The sequence below is a fragment of the Mustela nigripes genome, chromosome 2 (assembly GCF_022355385.1).
Source record: "Mustela nigripes isolate SB6536 chromosome 2, MUSNIG.SB6536, whole genome shotgun sequence".
Taxonomy (NCBI): Eukaryota; Metazoa; Chordata; class Mammalia; order Carnivora; family Mustelidae; genus Mustela; species Mustela nigripes.
The window spans coordinates 90,553,454-90,572,158 of record NC_081558.1 but is presented as its reverse complement, the minus strand read 5'-3'; the positions used below and the strand labels follow the sequence as shown (position 1 = coordinate 90,572,158).

The 18,705-nt window shown below is 36.7% G+C and overlaps 1 protein-coding gene across 1 annotated transcript in view; it reads left to right on the top strand.

Annotated features, from left to right (window-relative positions):
- The window catches only part of TOPBP1 (DNA topoisomerase II binding protein 1), a 63,766-nt gene that overhangs the window by 17,993 nt on the left and 27,068 nt on the right, over positions 1-18,705 (top strand). The window contains 4 exon segments of the mRNA XM_059390941.1: positions 4,214-4,530; positions 5,210-5,382; positions 10,566-10,777; positions 12,024-12,310. Coding sequence (XP_059246924.1) covers positions 4,214-4,530; positions 5,210-5,382; positions 10,566-10,777; positions 12,024-12,310 — 989 coding nt within the window.

Sequence of the window (18,705 nt, the reverse complement as noted above, 5' to 3'; positions counted from 1 at the left end):
GCAGTTGTAAATGGGATTGTTTCCTTAATTTCTCTTTCTTTTCTGCTGCCTCATTGGTGTGGAGAAATGCAACAGATTTCTGTATTTGATATTGCTTTTGTTTTGTTGTTGTTTTGGGAGATTTTTTATATTTTATTTTTCCTTTAACTAGGCTCACACCCAGTGTGGGGCTTGAATTCATGACCTGGAGCTGAAGAGTCACATGCTCTACTGACTGAACCAGCCATACAACCTGTACATTGATTTGGTATCCTGTGACTTTACTGAATTCGTTTATCAGTTCCAGCAGTTTTTTGTGGAGTCTTTAGGGCTTCCTGTATATATATAGTATATTATCTCCAAATAGTGAAAGTTTTAACTTTTTCCATAGCCAATTTGGATGCCTTTTGTTTTTGTTGTCTGATTGCTGTGGCTAGGACTTCCTGTACTGTGTTAAATAAAAGTGGTGAGAGTGGACATCCTTGTCTTATTCCTTGTTAGGGGGAAAGTTCTCAGTGTTTCCCCATTAGATGTTTGCTATGGGTGCTTCATATATGGCCATTATTATGTTGAGGTATTTCCCTCTAAACCTACTTTGTTGAGAGTTTTTATCATGAATGAACATTGTGCTTTGTTAGATGCTTTTTCTGCATCTATTGAAATGATCATATGGTTTTTATCCTTTCTCTTATTGATATGATGCATCACATTGATTTGTGAATATTAAACACCCTTGTATCCCAGGAATAAGTCCCACTTGATTGTGGTGAATGATTTTTTAAAAATCTATTGTTGAATTCAGTTTGCTAAGTGGGGTGGGTGGTGGTTGCAGAGGAAGGGGGAAAAGCCCAACATGGGCCTCAATCCCTCGATTCCAGGATCGTGACCTGAGCCAAAGACATCCACATAACCCACTGAGTTAGCCAGATGCCTCATGAACCCCCTTCTTTTTTTTTAAGATTTTAGAGAGAAAGCTCACAAGCAGAAGAAACAGCAGGCAGAGGGAGAAACAGGCTCCCCACTGAGCAAAGATCCTGATGTAGGACTCGATCCCAGGACCCCAGGATCATAATCTGAGCCGAAGGCAGATGCTTAACTGTCTGAGCCATCCAGGTGTCCCACATAAAAACCATTCTTAACTTACAGGCTACAGGTCCAGTTTGGCCCCGAGGCTATAGTTAGCCACTCCTGTACAAAGCACCACTAAAGTTTTCAAAAACTAAGTTTTTACCTTTTTTTTTTTTAATTTTAGTTAGTGAACATACAGTGCAATATTAGTTTCAGGAGTAGAATTCAGTGATTCATCATTTACAACACCCAGTAGTCATCACAAGCACCCTCTTTACTTTTTTTTTTTTTTTTTTAAAGCAAGTGCCCTCTTTAATACCCATCACCCATTCAGCCCATCTCCCATCCACCTCCCTCCCACCAACTCCCAGCTTGTCTTCTAATCTTAAGAGTCTCTTATGGCTTGTGTCCCTTTCTCCTTTTTTTTCTTTTCCCTGTTCCCCATATGTTCACTTGTTTTCTTTCTTAAATTTCACATACGAATGAGATCATATGGTACTTGTTTGTCTCTGACTGACTTATTCCACTTAGCATAATACACTCTGGCTCCATCCGTGTCATTGCAGATGGCAAGATTTCATTTTTTTGATGACTGAGTAATATTCATGTGTGTGTGTGAGTGTGTGTGTACACACCACATCTTCTTTATCCATTCATCTGTTGATGACTTCTGGCTGGGCTCTTTCCATAGTTTGGCTATTGTGGGCATTGGTGCTATAAACATTGGGGTGCAGGTGCCTTTTCAGAGGAGTACATTTGTATCTTTGGGGTAAATGCCCAGTAGTGCAATTGCTGGGTCATGGGTAGATCTATTTTCAACTTTTTGAGGAACCTCCAAACTTTTCCAGAGTGGCTGCACCAGTTTGCATTCCTGACAGTGCAAGAGGGCTCCTTTTCTGTGCATCCTCACCAACACCTGTTGTTTCTTGTATTGTTAATTTTAGCCATTCTGACTAGTGTGAGGTGGTGTCTCATTGTGGTTTTGATTTGTATTTCTCTAATGATGAGTGATGTTGGCATTTTCTATGTCTGTTAGCCCTTTGGATGTCTTCTTTGGAAAGTTATCTATTCATGTCTTCTGGCTACTTCATTGCTGGTTATTTGTTTTTCGGGTGTTGAGTTTAATAAGTTCTTTTTTTTTTTTAAGATTTTATTTATTTATTTGACAGAGAGAGATCACAAGTAGGCAGAGAGGCAGGCAGAGAGAGAGGAGGAAGCAGGCTCCCTGCTGAACAGAGAGCCCGACGTGGGACTCGATCCCAGGACCCTGAGATCATGACCTGAGCCGAAGGCAGTGGCTTAACCCACTGAGCCACCCAGGCGCCCGAGTTTGATAAGTTCTTTATAGATTTTGAATACTAACTCTTTATCTGATGTTATTTGCATCTATCTTCTCCCATTCAATAGGCTTTTAGTTTTATTGTTTTCATTGCTGTGCAAAAGTTTTTTATCTTTATGAAGTCCCAGTAGTTCATTTTTGCTTCCCTTGCCTAAAGCAGCGTGTTTAGTAAGTTACAAGGCCAAGGTTAAGAGGATGTGGCCTGTGTTCTCCTCTAGGATTTTGGTGGTTTCCTATCTCAACATTTAGGTCTTTCATCATTTTGAATTTATTTTGGTATATGGTGTAAGAAAGTGGTTCAGTTTCATTCTTCATGTTGCTGTCCAGTTTTTCTTTTCCTAACACCATTTGTCGAAGAGACTTTTTTCCATTGGATATTATTTTCCTGCTTTGTCAAATACCAGTTGACCATACAGTTATGGGTCCATTTCTGGGTTCTTTGTTCTGTTCCATTGATCTATGTGTCTGTTTTTGTGCCAGTCCCATGCTGTCTTGATGACTACAGCTTTGTAATAAAGCTTAAAATCCAGAATCATGATACCTCCAGTTTTTTCTTTTTCAAAATTGCTTTGGCTATTTGGGGTCTTTTGTGGTTCCATGCAAATACTAGGATTGTTTGTTCCAGCTCTGTGAAAAATCTGGTGGTATTTTGATAGGGATTGCATTAAATGCACAGATTACTTTGGGTAATATGGACATTTTAACAATGTTTATTCTTCCAATCCATGAGTATGGAATGTTTTTCCATTGCTTTGTGTCCTCTTCAATTTCTTTCATAAGTGAGCTCTACTTTTCAGAATATAGATCTTTTAACTCCATAGTTAGGTTTACTCCTAGGTATATTGTTTTTGGTGCAGTTGCAAATAGGATCGATTCCTTGATTTCTTTTCCTGCTGCTTCATTATTGCTGTATAGTAATGCAACAGATTTCTACACATTGGTTTTATATCCTGCAGCTTTGCTGAATTCGTGTATTAGTTCTAGCAATTTTTTGGTGGTCTTTCAGATTTTCTGCATATTGTATCATGTTGTCTGCAAATAGTGAAAGTTTGACTACTTCCTTGCTATTTTGGAGCCTTTCATTTCTTTTGTTGTGTGATTGCTCAGCCTAGGACTTCCAGTAGTATGTTAAACAGTACAAAGTTTTTACCATTTAAACTTTTGGTCTTGATTCACCAGTGCTTATCCATATTAGGGATTATATATTTTGTTACTGACAGTTATGTTTTTTTCTTCTCCTTATCTGTCAGCCAACTTGATTCTGAAATGTAATAGTTGAAACTATTTGCTTGAGTCCTTCATCAGTTCTCTTAAATCCATATTGTAGTAACTAAACAGCTGTAATATCAATATGAAAATTTTAGGAGTTTTTGAAAAATAGGTAACCATAAAAAAATAACCATAATTCTCTTTATTATATTCATACAGTTATTTCCATGTGAAGGGCTTGATCACGTAGGCCTGTTACTTCTGTTTTTTTCTTTAACAATATTTTCTCAATTCTTTTGTGAATTAGCGAAACCAATTTTGGGACTGAGACAAACCCAAAGAGTTATTGGAGTCCCCTAATTTTCAATTAATTGAAGTTTCTAGTATACTAGGAATACCTGCAACAGTGACATGATTGCTCTTGTCATTCCTAATGGAAGGTGGAAATAATAACTGTATTCTTGGTAGCCAAGAAGATGGGGTGGGTTTGTGTCCTTTCCTCGGGGTGTATTTACTGAGCCTTATTTTTTGTGAGTGGGGTTACTATTCTCAGGCTTCGTGTTACCTTAAAATGTAAGATAAATCCTCTGCTAGAAAACATTTATTTTTCTCTTTCAGTTGAAGCTGTGAAGTCTGAAGTTGAGCCCTTTAATGACTCTACTCATATTTCTCTGCCAGAAGAAAACCAGTCTTCTGTCACTTGTTGCCTCCCTGACACTTCTACAATTACCGAAGAAGGTTTATTTAGCCAAAAGAGTTTCCTTGTTTTGGGCTTTAGTAATGAAAATGAATCTAATATTGCAAATATCATAAGAGAAAATGCTGGAAAAATCGTGTCCCTTCAGAGCAGAATTGTTGCTGATTATGCTGTGGTTCCTCTGCTGGGGTGTGAAGTAGAAGCAACTGTGGGAGAAGTTGTCACAAATACGTGGCTGGTAAGAAGACCCTGTAGCAGTTGAAGTGTAGTGTTGAAGGATAGCAGATGCTGAGAGTGTTAATGATTATTTCCTAGGTGAATTGGTGTTTGAGCGAGATTTAGGTTTTGCCTTTACCAAAGGGAATTGTAAGATAGGAAAATGTACAAGCTTCTTGGCCCCAAGCCTGGCAGAGTAGAACTTATTATTTCCCTGGGGCCACAGCAGCAACATTCCTTCTTAAGAAGTTACCCTAGGTCATCTCCTACTATTTCAGTCCTCCCTGTTGTCTCACAACCAAAAGCATGTGTGCACTTTCAGATTATTCTTTTTTATTTTGTTTATTTTATTTTTTGTTCTTTTTATTTCTTATTATATCTTTTTAATTGACTGAACAGTGGTAATTTCATCATTTTTTTACTTTCCAAGAGTTAAGAGGAAAATTTATAAACTAATACTTGGGAAGAAATTAAATTTACAGCAGTATTTAGTAAGTTAAATGATAAACCTGCCTGATCTTAATATCCTGTATGGTGAATTAATTTTTTTAATATCATGTGAAATGTATTGAGAATGAGCATATACAAGGTTATCTTAAATTGCTTTTCATGTAAACTCAAATTACTGGTAGTGTAAAAACCAGTTTTAAACCACTGGCTTTATTTCAGGTTGGCATTCTTGTGTTTCTTGTTTCTAAAAGGTAACCTGTATAGACTATCAAACTTTAATTGATCCAAAGTCAAATCCTCTCTTCATGCCAGTCCCAGTGATGGCAGGAATGACTCCTTTAGAGGATTGTGTTATTTCATTCAGCCAGTGTGCAGGAGCAGAAAAAGATTCGTTGACATTCTTGGCAAATCGCCTTGGAGCAAGGTATGTAGTATTTTTTGTGCACCTGCTATCATGGTGTATCTTCTATCTGTTTTGACTTATTGGTGAACATTTAAATTGAAATTGGGCCAGGTGTCTTTATAATATTTATGGGTTGGGTATAGTGTACCTATGTGATGGCTCAGTACTACTAGATGGATACCTGGCAGAGGTTCAGACCATGGGCATTAGTGCTCACCTACCAGCAGAGAGAATGTGTAAAGCTCATACAAGGGCCATTACTGAATATGGCATATCCAAGCTTTATTCCCTTCCATGGGTCCATTTGGGAGATTTATTTTTTTCAGTAATGAATACTTGGGAAGGAAAAAAAAAATGGACTTGAAAGTTACTTCCAAAATCCAAATTAATCCAGCCCCTAAGTTAACTTTAGGTGGTAACTGTTTTAAAATGAAGTAAAAAACTGTTCTAACAGTAAATGTAAAGGAACTCAACTTTTATATTTAAAAAAAAAAAGTTTTTTTTTTTTTTTTTAAAGATTTTATTTATTTATTTGACAGACAGAGATCACAAGTAGGCAGAGAGGCAGGTAGAAAGAGAGAGAGGAGGAAGCAGGCTATGCGCGGAGCGGACAGCCCGATGCGGGGCTCAATCCCAGGACCCTGGGATCATGACCTGAGCTGAAGGCAGAGGCTTTAACCCACTGAGCCACCCAGGCGCCCCCAAAAAAAGTTCTTTTAGATTAGATCTTGAAGCAACACTTAAAATGACTTTAAAGAGACACACCCAAAACAAACTGATTCAGAACATCTGAAAAAAAAAAAAGAAAAAAGAAAAAGATGGGCAAAGGTATGTCAAAGAAATGCAAACAAAAGGAAAGGAGGGGTTGCAGTTCTAATGTCAGACAAGTTTGGATTCAAATGAAGAGGCATTAAATAAGAAAAAAGAGTGCTATAAATAGGTATTCACACTGAAGTTAAAATATATATATATATATTTGTCTTATTCATAAGACAAAACAATAGGAGATACAAGATGGAATCAGCAGAAATACATTACTTGTAAGACTTTAATTCCCATCTTTTACTTCATGAGAGGTCCTATAGAAAACAGGGAAGGGGGCGCCTGGGTGGCTCAGTGGGTTAAGCCGCTGCCTTCGGCTCAGGTCATGATCCCGGGGTCCTCTGCTCAGCAGGGAGCCTGCTTCCCTCTCTCTCTCTGCCTGCCTCTCTGTCTACTTGTGATCTCTCTCTGTCGAATAAGTAAATAAAATCTTTAAAAAAATTCCTCTGGTTCTATAATTAACAAAAGTTCATTAACAAATATTGATGATTGGGCGCCTGGGTGCCTATGTGGGTTGTGCTGCTGCCATTGGTACAGGGCCAGATAGCATTATCTTCTTTTTTATGTCTTTCTTCTCTGATTTTACAGGTTCATAGCCTGCTTCCCTCTCTCTCTCTGCCTGCCTCTCTGTCTACTTGTGATCTCTCTCTGTCAAATAAATAAATAAAATCTTAAAAAAAAAAAAAAAAGAAAGGAAAACAGGGAAGGATCTAGATTTCAATAGCATAGACATAAAACATACCGTTTCATGTGCCTGTAGAACACTTATAAACATTGCCTATAATGAAACTGGCCACAAAGAAAACCTTAGTAAATTCCCTAAAATAGGAAGAGTGCAGACCATACTCTCTAATCATGAGTAAAGACTAGAAATGAATAGTATAAATAGAAAATGAAAAGACCCTATAAACTGGACATTTTAGAACTATTTCATAACTCTTGGTTCCAAGGGGGATTCAAACCCATTTATAAGCCTAGAAGTCATTTATCAACACAATGGTAATAAGCAATCCCAGTGCCCAGATTGTATCCTTAAATACCATTTCCTGCTAAAAGAAACTAAAATGTAAAGAAATGATTAATTCCAGGGGTGCCTGGGGGGTTCAGCCCATTAGGCATCTGCCTTCATCTCAGGTCATGATCCCAGTGTCGTGGGATTAAGCCCCATGGCCGGTTTCCTGCTCAGTGGAGAGCCTGCTTCTCCCTCTACCCACCCCCCATATCTGTGCTCATACTCATGCTCACTTGCTCGCTCGCTACCTATCTCTCTCTCTCTCTCTGCACTCTCTCAAAGTCTTTGTGTGTGTGTGTGTGTGTGTGTGTAAAAATTTACATGTATATGTATAGTCTTTATATATGTACAATATGTATACATGTATGTACATATTATACGTATATATACATACACACACATATACATTTATTTATTTATTTATTTTCCAGATCTGGGGCAAAAAGGTGCCAGTGAGTCTGGAACATTTTGTCAGACCAGATAGCAAGGACTACTAAGAAAGTTGCATCAAAGGACCTCTGCAGGCCAAAGACAGGACAATTTAAGTACCACTAGACAGAATAATGGCAGTGTATCCAAGCACATCAAATAATGTTTAAATCATAATATTATAATAACACCAGACAAAGTTAATTGGTCATATTTGAAAGATGCTGGGAAACCAGCCTGTTATTTTGAAAGCTGTTAGAGAAAGGATCAAGTATTTATCCTGCCTTTCCTATGTAATCTGTATAAGAGTACCATAATAATGGATAAGACAGCGTTTCCCTTTAAGAGGTGTTCCAACACCCTGGGGATAAAAATATATGTTTATTAAAAAAATTTTTTAAATTTTAAAAATATAGGTGTTCCAACAAATAAATGAAGAAGGGTGGGGTTATAATTCCTAATGAATGAAAACATCTAGGCCCTGAAAATCAATAATCATGTAATAAAGAGGAAAACAGACATCATGTGCCTCCTGATGAACACACGGCCACCTTAAAGTGGCCTTACAAAAATGATAAAACCTCTATCTGATGAAGCCTCTGGATTCAACTACTGATTTATAGGAAGTAGGAGAATAGCATGTAAACTATAGCACAGAAATGCAATTAGCAAAATTCAGGCTCTGAGATAACTTTATGTTATAAATAATACAGTGACTTCAACAAATATCTATTAAGGGGATAGGGAAAGAGGATGGATCCTATAACTAAAAAGACAAAACTGTAGTGTTTAAGAATGCACTATGTGATAAAACTAAAGAAAGGTAAGGAAGTTATTGCCATAAATATCCAAATAGATTATAATCACCAAGTTTTGTATTTCTTTTCTCGCTATGTTCTGTATTTGAATTAAGCTAAACAATGAAAACCTTTTTTTAAAAAAACTGAAGTTGCAGAAGATCTAGAAAGTAACAATAGCAAAAGTATGACACCAGGTTCCATGGGGTAAACTAAAGCAGTGCTTGGAGAAAAACTCCATAAAGTGGCTATGTAGCAAATTAATATACAGAAATCATTGACCTTCATACCAGCCAGTTAGGAAAGTTGATGAAAACTAAGTTTACAATGAGAGATAAAATACCTACCAGAAGGTTTAACATGAAACTTGCAAGAGCTACAGAAGCTTATAAGATGCTATTAGGGAAACAGTAGAAAAGATATCCATGTTCTCGGAAAGAAGATTATAAAGAAGTTTCTGTTGTCTCCTATATTACTATATAAATTTAACATCCCAGTTAAAATGCTGCCCAAATTTTTTAGGGATAGCATTAAGCAAACCAAATTCTTGAATTCATAAGTAAAGTTTAGCAAGCAAGAAAGTCATAAAAATTCTAGAATAGTTATTTAGTTATTAGTTAATAGTTATTTAAATATATTTTGTAATTAAATAGATTTTGTATTTAAATATATTTTGTAAAACCTCACTAAATAGTAGTGTGGATTTTATAAGTTGCAGAAAGTTTAGTGAGTGAACAGAAAGTCTAGAAATAGACCCAAATACAAACAGGTTATTTTTGGGGTGCCCTGGTGATAGTTAAACATCTGCCTTCAGCTCAGGTCATGATCTTAGGGTCCTGGAATTGGGCCCCACATCAGGCTACCTGCTCAGTGGGGAGTTGGACTCTCCCTCTCCTCCTCTCCCTCCTCCTGCATGTGCTCTCTCTCAAATAAATAAAATCTTTATTAAACAAAAAAGTGATATTCCAAGTCATTGAAGAAGAGAGATGGCTTATTCAGTAAATAGGATTCAATAAAGTTAGAGCCACATAATAAGTACCAAATGGATCAGTGAGTTAAATGTGAAAAATGAAACCATGAAATTGCTAGGAAAAATGTGGGAGATTTAAAGCATCTTAAAAGTGGAGACTAGAGCATAAAACCTAGCAGTTGTTAAAAAAAATTCTGTTTAAATGTTAAGTGGTGGACTTCTCTTTCTGCCCCTATGTTCTCTGTGTTTAATATCTGTCATCTTGAGCAAGTCACTTAATTCTATCTTCTTTTTCTTTTTCTTTGCATTTTTTTAAGTTAACCTATAATGTATTATTAGCTCCGGGGGTACAGGTCTGTGAATCATCAGGCTTACACAGTTCACAGCACTCACCAAAGCACATACCCTCCCCAATGTCCATGACCCAGCCACCCTCTCACTTAATTGTATCTTTTCCCAGGTTGTATCTTTACAATATTTTGTAAAAGGAATGCCTGGATGGCTCAGTGGGTTAAGTATCTGCCTTAGGCTCGCATCTTAATTCCATGGTCCTGGGATCGAGTCCCAGGTCATAATCCCACGGTCCTGGGATCAAGTCCCACATTGGACTCCCTGCTCAGTGGGGATCCTGCTTCTCCCTCTGCCTGCTCTGCCTGCCACCCGCCCTTTGTTCTCACACACATTCTCATTCTCATTCTCTCTCTCTCTCTCTCTCTGGCAAATAAAATCTTTCCCAAAAACCCCCAATATTTTGTAACATACTAGTACTTCCCAAATATTCATAAGAGATTGTGTCTGAAAATGCTTTGCAAAGACATAGTGGACTGGAAAGATACAGTGTGTTATTCATACCCTTTCTGTGCTCCCTAGCTATTCCATGCCTCCTTTTGGGAAGAAAGACCCAATATGGGTAGGTGATGACTAATTAAGGAGGTAATTTTCCTGATTAGTTCTTGAAAGTCTAGTTTAATTTTCTTAATGTTTTTATAAAAACTTTTACTGTAGCAATACATTTTTACCTTAGAGTAGTCATGTAAGAGGGTTTGAAAATATATGAGCTTTTTATCAGCGAGTATTATACATAGAAGTCTAACAACAGTTGTATTAGAAACTTCTTCTTAGCTTGCTCAGTTGTGTTTATGACCATTTGTTTTTATTTAAATATAATTTTCAGCGTTCAAGAATTCTTTGTTCGCAAATCCAATGCAAAGAAAGGCATGTTTGCCAGTACACATCTTGTATTGAAAGAACCAGGTGGTTCTAAGTATGAAGCTGCCAAGAAGTGGAATTTACCAGCAGTCACCATATCTTGGCTGTTGGAGACTGCTAGAATGGGAAAGAGAGCAGATGAAAGCCATTTTCTGATTGAAAAGTCTGCTAAAGAAGGTTAATACTTTTATCTTGTCCTTTTATATGTATTTTTATAATTTGATGGTCTCTGGAATATGAATATGTTGAATCTTGTTTTTAGAAGTTCACTGATTTCTAGTTTTCACATTGAGTGTTGTGCACTGCTGTTGAGCATTCCTTATTTGGTGGCAAAATAAATGTGTTCATAGCACAGATTTAATTTTTATCTGCTCTCTACTACAGGCAGTGTCTGAAAGCTGGAAGATACAAAACAATCTGGAAGCATTCTGGGGTCTCAGTGTTTGAAGTCCAAATTTGTGGGCTAGAATCCCATTTATTGTTTCTTCTGTGGCTCACATTGACACACCATGTCATTCATGTGCTCTCTCTTCCTCTCATCTTTGGACTTCTGCATCTTTTCTCTGGCCCACCTCATGGTTGCCTCTTTGTCCATATCTTTCAGCCCTCCAAGCTTGGATGTTATTTTCCGTTGGGAAGCCTTCCTTGACTCCCAAGTATGGCCTTTGTCTTGCCAAGTCTCCCTCCATTATTCCCTTTAAACCTTTGATCTCAGTGTTCTAATATCTAGTTTGCTTTCATGTCTCCCTACTCAGTTACAAGCTCTGAAAGGGCAAAGAATATGTGTGTCTTGTGCATAATATATTTCCATTGTCTAGCATTGGACCTGGCATGGCATAGCCATCTAATAAGTGTTTTTGTTAAATATTGAAAAAAGACTGGTGGGAGGACACAGTAGAAGATGATGGCATCCCTGGGCAAACTTCAATAGCTTGGGAACAGCTCTCAGAGCCATTATTGCTTACCCAAACAGACTGGAAATTTTAGAACTGAGGCAAAGTGATACTTAAGTCATATTAAAATTTCACTAAGAACTTTATAAAATCTTCACTGTAGTTGTTAACTCAGAGTATATGTAATTGTTTTTGGTTTTTTCCCTTAATTCTGTCATTCACCAAGATAACACTTATATAATATTTGGCAAATCATGAAGTTTATTAAAAAATACTTCAAGTTAACAATAAAATGAAACAGGAAATCTAATTTCATTGTTTCAGTTGATGTTCTGTGTTTAACTCAACATATATTTTAATGTATTATTTGGTTTGTTTCTTGGAAAGTAGATATATAATTTTGTGATTTAAAATGTACTTGAGAATTTACATGAAAACTGAGACATAAAAATAGCACTTTGTGTATTCATCTTCAGAGATAAAAGATGACTAGTGGCTCACATTTGTTTCTTCTCGTTTTAAATCTCTAGAACAAAGTGTGGAAACTGAAACAACAAACAGGGTGAATCTAAACCCAGGTACTCCAGAGCATCCTGTTGCACACCTGGAAACTCATAGGAAAACAGCCGTCACGCCTTTAGATATGAACCGCTTTCAGAGTAAAGCTTTCCATGCTGTGATCTCACAACATACCAGACAGGTTTCGGCCTCCCCACCAGTGGGACAACCACTTCAGAAAGAGCCCTCCTTACATCTGGATACACCATCAAAATTTCTGTCCAAGGACAAACTCTTCAAGCCTTCCTTTGATGTGAAGGTAGGATTACAGAATATGGTCCTTGAATTAACAATTAATAATTCATAGTATATGAAGTAAATAGTTATAATATAACTTATAATAATAAGTTAATTGAAACTCCAAATTCTGCATCACCTCTAGTTTGTGGTAGTAAGTTCTCCAGAGATACTGGCAGATCATATTATCGAGTCCCTCCATATACTTGGGGTTGAGATAAAAGCGGGAGGTAAAATGGTGTGAAGTCGGGACTGGGTTCAAGTCCTACATCTGTCATGAGCAGTATGACTCTAGGCAGATTATTTAACATATCCAAGCATAGACTTTTTCTTTTGTATAAAGAGGATATCGCTTGCTCTGAAAACTCACAGATTTATCTGAAGGATCAAATGCAATGGTGTGATGAAATAATTTTATTAACTATGATATAAACCCATTGCTACTTATGTTTTGATTCTAGCAGTATACTCAGTGCTTGCTCTCCAAAAATGTGTCTCTTATCACCTTATCTTGCAGTCACTTCCCTTGAAAAGATAGGTTAAGTCTGCGTCTTTGTTTGATCTCCTGAGCACTGGAGGATGGCTCCCTTTCTGAGAAATTCATTCCCAGATCAAGACATTATTTGGCGGGTGCCTGGGTGGCTCAGTGGGTTAAGCCGCTGCCTTCGGCTCAGGTCATGATCTCAGGGTCCTGGGATCGAGTCCCGCATCGGGCTCTCTGCTCAGCAGGGAGCCTGCTTCCCTCTCTCACTCTCTCTCTCTCTGCCTGCCTTTCCATCTACTTGTGATTTCTCTCTGTCAAATAAATAAATAAAATCTTTTTTAAAAAAAAAAAAAGACATTATTTGGCAATAAACGGTTTTCTCTTATTCCCCCAAAATGATTTTCTTTACTATTCCTTTAGTAGCTGTTGGCCTTTCGAATGGCTATTGAAATCATTGTTTATGATTCTTTTTATCCATGAGTCTTTGCACTGTTATTATACTAGTCATCTATTGGAGTTTTGCTGGTAGGGTATTAAGAAGCAAGGTTCTGGGACACCTGGGTGGCTCACTCATTTAAGTGTCTGACTCTTGATCTCTGCTCAGGTCTTGATCTCAGGGTCTGGAGTTCAAGCCCAATATTAGGCTCCATGCTGGGCATGGAGCCTATTTAAAAAAAAAAAAAAAAAAAAAAGCAACATTCTAATAATTTTTACTGGTGTGTTAAGAAGTAGGTTTATAGAATTTATAGATTGTTCATCTTCAGAAAATAAATATAAATTGATACTTTGGATAGTTTCACTAAGCAGAACCTGTGCTTGAAAAAGTAACTTTTTGTGCTATGATTAACACTGCTCATTATGCCTTAAGAAATAGAGAAAAATCACTGGTTTGAGACCTGAGATCTAGAATCAGCCTTCTGCTTTGCTTCTTGCTGTCTTTGAAAGAGGTCAACCTCTTTGGGCTCCATCATCTTTATCTATAAAATCATAGGGTATATCTAGATGATTGATCTCTAAGGTCTCTTAGCTCACAAACTATTTTTTTTTTTAAGATTTTATTTATTTATTTGACAGAGGCAGAGAGGCAGGCAGAGGTGGGGTGCGGAGCAGGCTCCCTGCTGAGCAGAGAGCCCGATGTGGGGCTCTATCCCAGGACGCTGGGATCTTGACCTGAGCCAAAGGCAGAGGCTTTAACCCACTGAGCCACCCAGGCACCCCCACAAACTTTTTGAATAGTAGATGAAATGACACTAGTAGGGAAGAAAATAAGAATATTCCCTGTCATTGACACTGTTCTTCTTTAGATACCTTGCAGAAAGCTGATGGTTCTAAATAGTCTCAGTGAAGACACAAAACATATTTAAAAGTTTTATTATTTAGAGTCATAGTTCACTTAGGAGTGTTTTTTTTTTCTTTCTTTCTTTTGGGGTGGTGGTTTGGGGGACTTTTATCTTTTTGGTAATACATAAAATGGTACTTCTTCTTACAATCAGTGCTTCTTCAAATTGATGTAATATGGTATATTGAACTTTGTACTCTGAAAACAGAAGGGGCCATAAAATAATCACAAAATTGAATACATTAGGCCTCATATTTTAAAAATCTCCTATTTAATTTTTAATTGGCATCAGAGAAGTACAGCAGATGTGCTGCTAAATGATATGTTAAAGTTAAGTTAAAGTTAAAATATGTTAAAGTTAACAGCTGGAAGGCTACTGTACATGTTCAGAAGATCATTGCCAGGTACCTTAGAGCCTTCCTTATGCCTCTCCTTCATCACTGTTTCCTCCTTCCTCCTGAAGGTAACACTCCTGACTTCTTTTTTTTTTTTTTTTTTTTTTTTTTTTTTTATTTTTTTTTTTTAAAGATTTTATTTATTTATTTGACAGAGAGAGATTACAAGTAGGCAGAGAGAGAGAAGGAAGCAGGCTCCCTGCTGAGCAAAGAGCCCGATGCGGGACTCGATCCCAGGACCCTGGGATCATGACCTGAGCCGAAGGCAGTGGCTTAACCCACTGAGCCACCCAGGCGCAACACTCCTGACTTCTAACACTAACTTTGTTATCCTTGGTTTTTTTACTTTTAAATATTATATATTATGAATATAATATATATTCTTTTTTTGTTCAGCCTTTGTTTGAAAGCTGTGTCCCTGTTCCTTTAACTTTAGTTCATTGATTCCATTGCTGCAGAATATTCCATTAAATGAGTATACCATAATTGAGTGCTGTGAAGTGTATAAACCTGGTGATTCACAGACCTGTACCCCTGGGGATAAAAATATATGTTTACAAAAAATAAAAAATTAAAAAAAAATGAGTATACCATAATTTACATTTAGATGGCTACTAGATTTTTGCTCTTACAAATCATGTAGACATTCTTGTGCATGTCTCTTAGAATATGTGTGCATGCATTTCTTTTTGGTATATACCTAAAAGTGAACTTGCTGGGAGAGCAACTTTAGTAGAGACTGACAAATTGTCAAAGTGGTTGTACCAGTTAATAGTCCTACTAGTAATGTGTTGAGCACCCAGTGTTCCCCATCCTTCTCAATAAAGAATTATAAGGTTTGAGGTTATTATTGTTAATATTGTTTTTACTTTTCACTTGGAAATAATTTCTTTAAAATGTTGCAAAATAAAAATACTAGGAGGAATACTCACATACCCTTTGTTCAGAAATAGAGTTTTCATTACTTTCCAGATGGAAACACTTTTTATTATTTTATTACATTGTGATCAGAGTGTTGTTTATAATATTTCTACGTCATAGAACTTACTGATGTTTGTGCCCTGATATATGTCAATTTTTGAGAACATTGCTTGATTTTGTGAGAACATTTTATGAGCAGATATATTCTCCAACATGGATAGTCTTTGCTGTACACAGGCATACACACAAGATTGAACTTCTTGATAATGTTGTTTAGATCTTTTATATCCTTTCCTGTTTTTTGGTCATTTAACTCACTCATACTATGTGTTGTTTTTAAGTTTCAATAATATGGTGTGTTTCTCTTTCTTGGATCTTGTGTGGTTTTGTTTTTAGATAGATGATTGGTGTATGTTAACTAGTACATAGATATTACAACTATTAATGTAACTTGAAATGTGTTTTTTTTCTCATGTAATACTTTCTGGCTTGAGGTCTACTTTGGTATCAGGATTTCAATCCGTACCATTTTATGATTTTCATTTGCATTATAATCCTGTGTAATCCTTCATTTTAGCCTTTGGAGATTGCTGCATTTTAAAGGTAGAATTGAGCATAGAATTGAGATTGGCTTTATGAGCCATTTAAAAAAATCTTTTCCTTTTGGGGTGCCTGAGTGGCTCAGTGGGTTAAAAGTTAAAACCTCTGCCTTCGGCTCAGGTCATGATTCCAGGAACCTGGGATCGAGCCCCACATCGGGCTCTCTGCTCAGCAGGGAGCCTTCCTCACCCCCCTCTGCCTGCCTCTCTGCCTACTTGTCATCTCTTGTCTGTCAAATAAATAAATAAAATCTTAAAAAAGAAAAATCTTTTCCTTTCAACCAGGTGACTTAATCTATTCACATTTAATATGATTTCTATTTGGTCTCAATTCTGTCATATATTATAATTAGTTTACGTTATGTATGTATGTTACATGTTTCTTCAGGTATCATGTCCTCTGTTTTTGTTTTTGTTTTTGTTTTACTTTTATTTAGGAAAGGATTTATTAGTTTTATTCTTAAGGTGCCCTTAAACCCCTATCTTAACCTTATGTCAGTTGTAAATTATATGATTTGACCCCTACTACTGTTGCAGTCAGTAATCTTATTCTGGTTCCCCATTTTCTCTCTTCCACTGTTTTTTTTTTTTCCTTCAATTTTTTATAAACATATATTTTTATCCCCAGGGGTACAGGTCTGTGAATCATCAGGTTTACACACTTCACAGCACTCACCAAAGCACATACCCTCCCCAATGTCCATAATCCCACCCCCTTCTCCCAACCCCCCTCCCCCCCAGCAACCCTCAGTTTGTTTTGTGAGATTAAGAGTCACTTACTGTTTTTAATTACATTTATCAACTTTGTCAGAAGATAAAATGTTTATTTTTTTTTTAACCCATGAACCTCACCCTTGTTTAGCCTTAACTCTACAATCAAATATGTGAAATGCTTACTGTCATTAAGGACAAATGCACTACAGGAGGAAGTGCATCCTCTAGAATATTTGAGAAGGACATATGTACAATATTTCCTGAGTTCTGCACATTCAAAACCTTTACCAGGGCCTTGTTTATTCAACAGATTGGATGTATTGTTCTTGGTTTGCATTTTTTTTTTCTTGAGTTTCCTGAAAATGCGACTCTACTGCTTCCTTTCTTTGTATATGTTTTTGAAATTTCTGATGCCAGTCTATGTTGGTTTTGTAAGTTATTTTATCTTTTTTGCCAGAAAGCCATGTGGCGTTTTCTTTTATCTTTAAAATCTAATGATTTTACAAGGGTATGTGTAGATAATGATTGATCTCCATCAGATTTCCTTAGTACATGGCAGGTGTTTAAATGTTTGGAATTTGAATCCTCTAAATTTTTGATCTGAGAGAGTAGATGAATGGAGCTCTGGTCAGCTGAGTTGAATGGAACAGGTTGGGATCAGGGCCTCAGACCGAGAGTTTGTATTTTCGACACATAAAGTTGGAGATCCCTGTTAGACGTCCAAGTACTGTTGTCAGATAGGCAATTACATGCATAGCTTGAAGTTTGGATAATGATCTGGGCTAGAGAAAGAAATTTGGGGATTTGAGTTTGTAGGTAGTTATTCAAGCATTGTATGAAGTTGCAGTAACTGAAGCAGTATGTCATCACATGAGTACTCATATTGATAAACCCCATAGATTGGAAAATGTATTATATGATAAAGGTAGCATTCAAATCAGGAAGCTGAGTAACCATCTGAGAAAACAGTTGGGATGAAAACTCACCCCTTACACCAGAATAAATTCCAGAGGATTAGATATTTAAATATAAGAAATGAAGGCATAAAGATTATAGGAACAGGCCATGAAAGAGTTAAGTTTTTTTTTTTCAGTAATGCCAGCGTTAGGAGGACCTTTTTAACTATAACATATACCTCAAAAGAAATGAGTCATATGAATCTGACAGCATTAAAAAATTCTCCACATTCAACTGCAGATTTTATAAATGTACAATAAAAGTATTTAAAAATTCTCCATGGCAAAGTGGTGATGCAACATGGGGGCTTAAGTGGGTAGAAGAAGAATCAATGAAACAAGATGGAATTGGGAGGGAGACAAACCATAAGTGACTCTTAATCTCACAAAACAAACTGAGGGTTGCTGGGGGGAGGGGGTTTGGGAGAAGGGGGTGGGATTATGGACATTGGGGAGGGTATGTGCTTTGGTGAGTGCTGTGAAGTGTGTAAACCTGGTGATTCACAGACCTGTACCCCTGGGGATAAAAATATATGTTTATAAAAAATTAAAAATTAAAAAAATAAAAATAAAAAAATAACTAGGTAAAAAAAAAAATTCTCCATGGCAAAAATTGACAGCAAATTGAAAAGAAATGTGCATATATCTCAATGTATATGTATGCATATAAACTCTTAGAAATATATTCAGACAAGTGAATAAAAAAAGAAAAAGCAGGGCCCCTGACTCTCAGTGTCAGCTCAGGTCACTATCTCAGGAACATGGCATCGAGCCCTGTGTCTGGGTCAAGCTCTGCTTGAGATTCTCTCTCTCCCTCTACCCCTCCCCCAACAGTCTCCCTCCCTCTAAATAAATAAATTTTTTTTTTTTTTAAGACAAAGTAATGGGGAAAATGGGCAAAGTTAGGAAGAGATAGCTGTCACAAAAAAATTAAATGGAAATATTATACATTCATAAAGATGTTTAATCTTATTTAGTATTAAAAGGTGGAAAATTAGAGCATACAGTT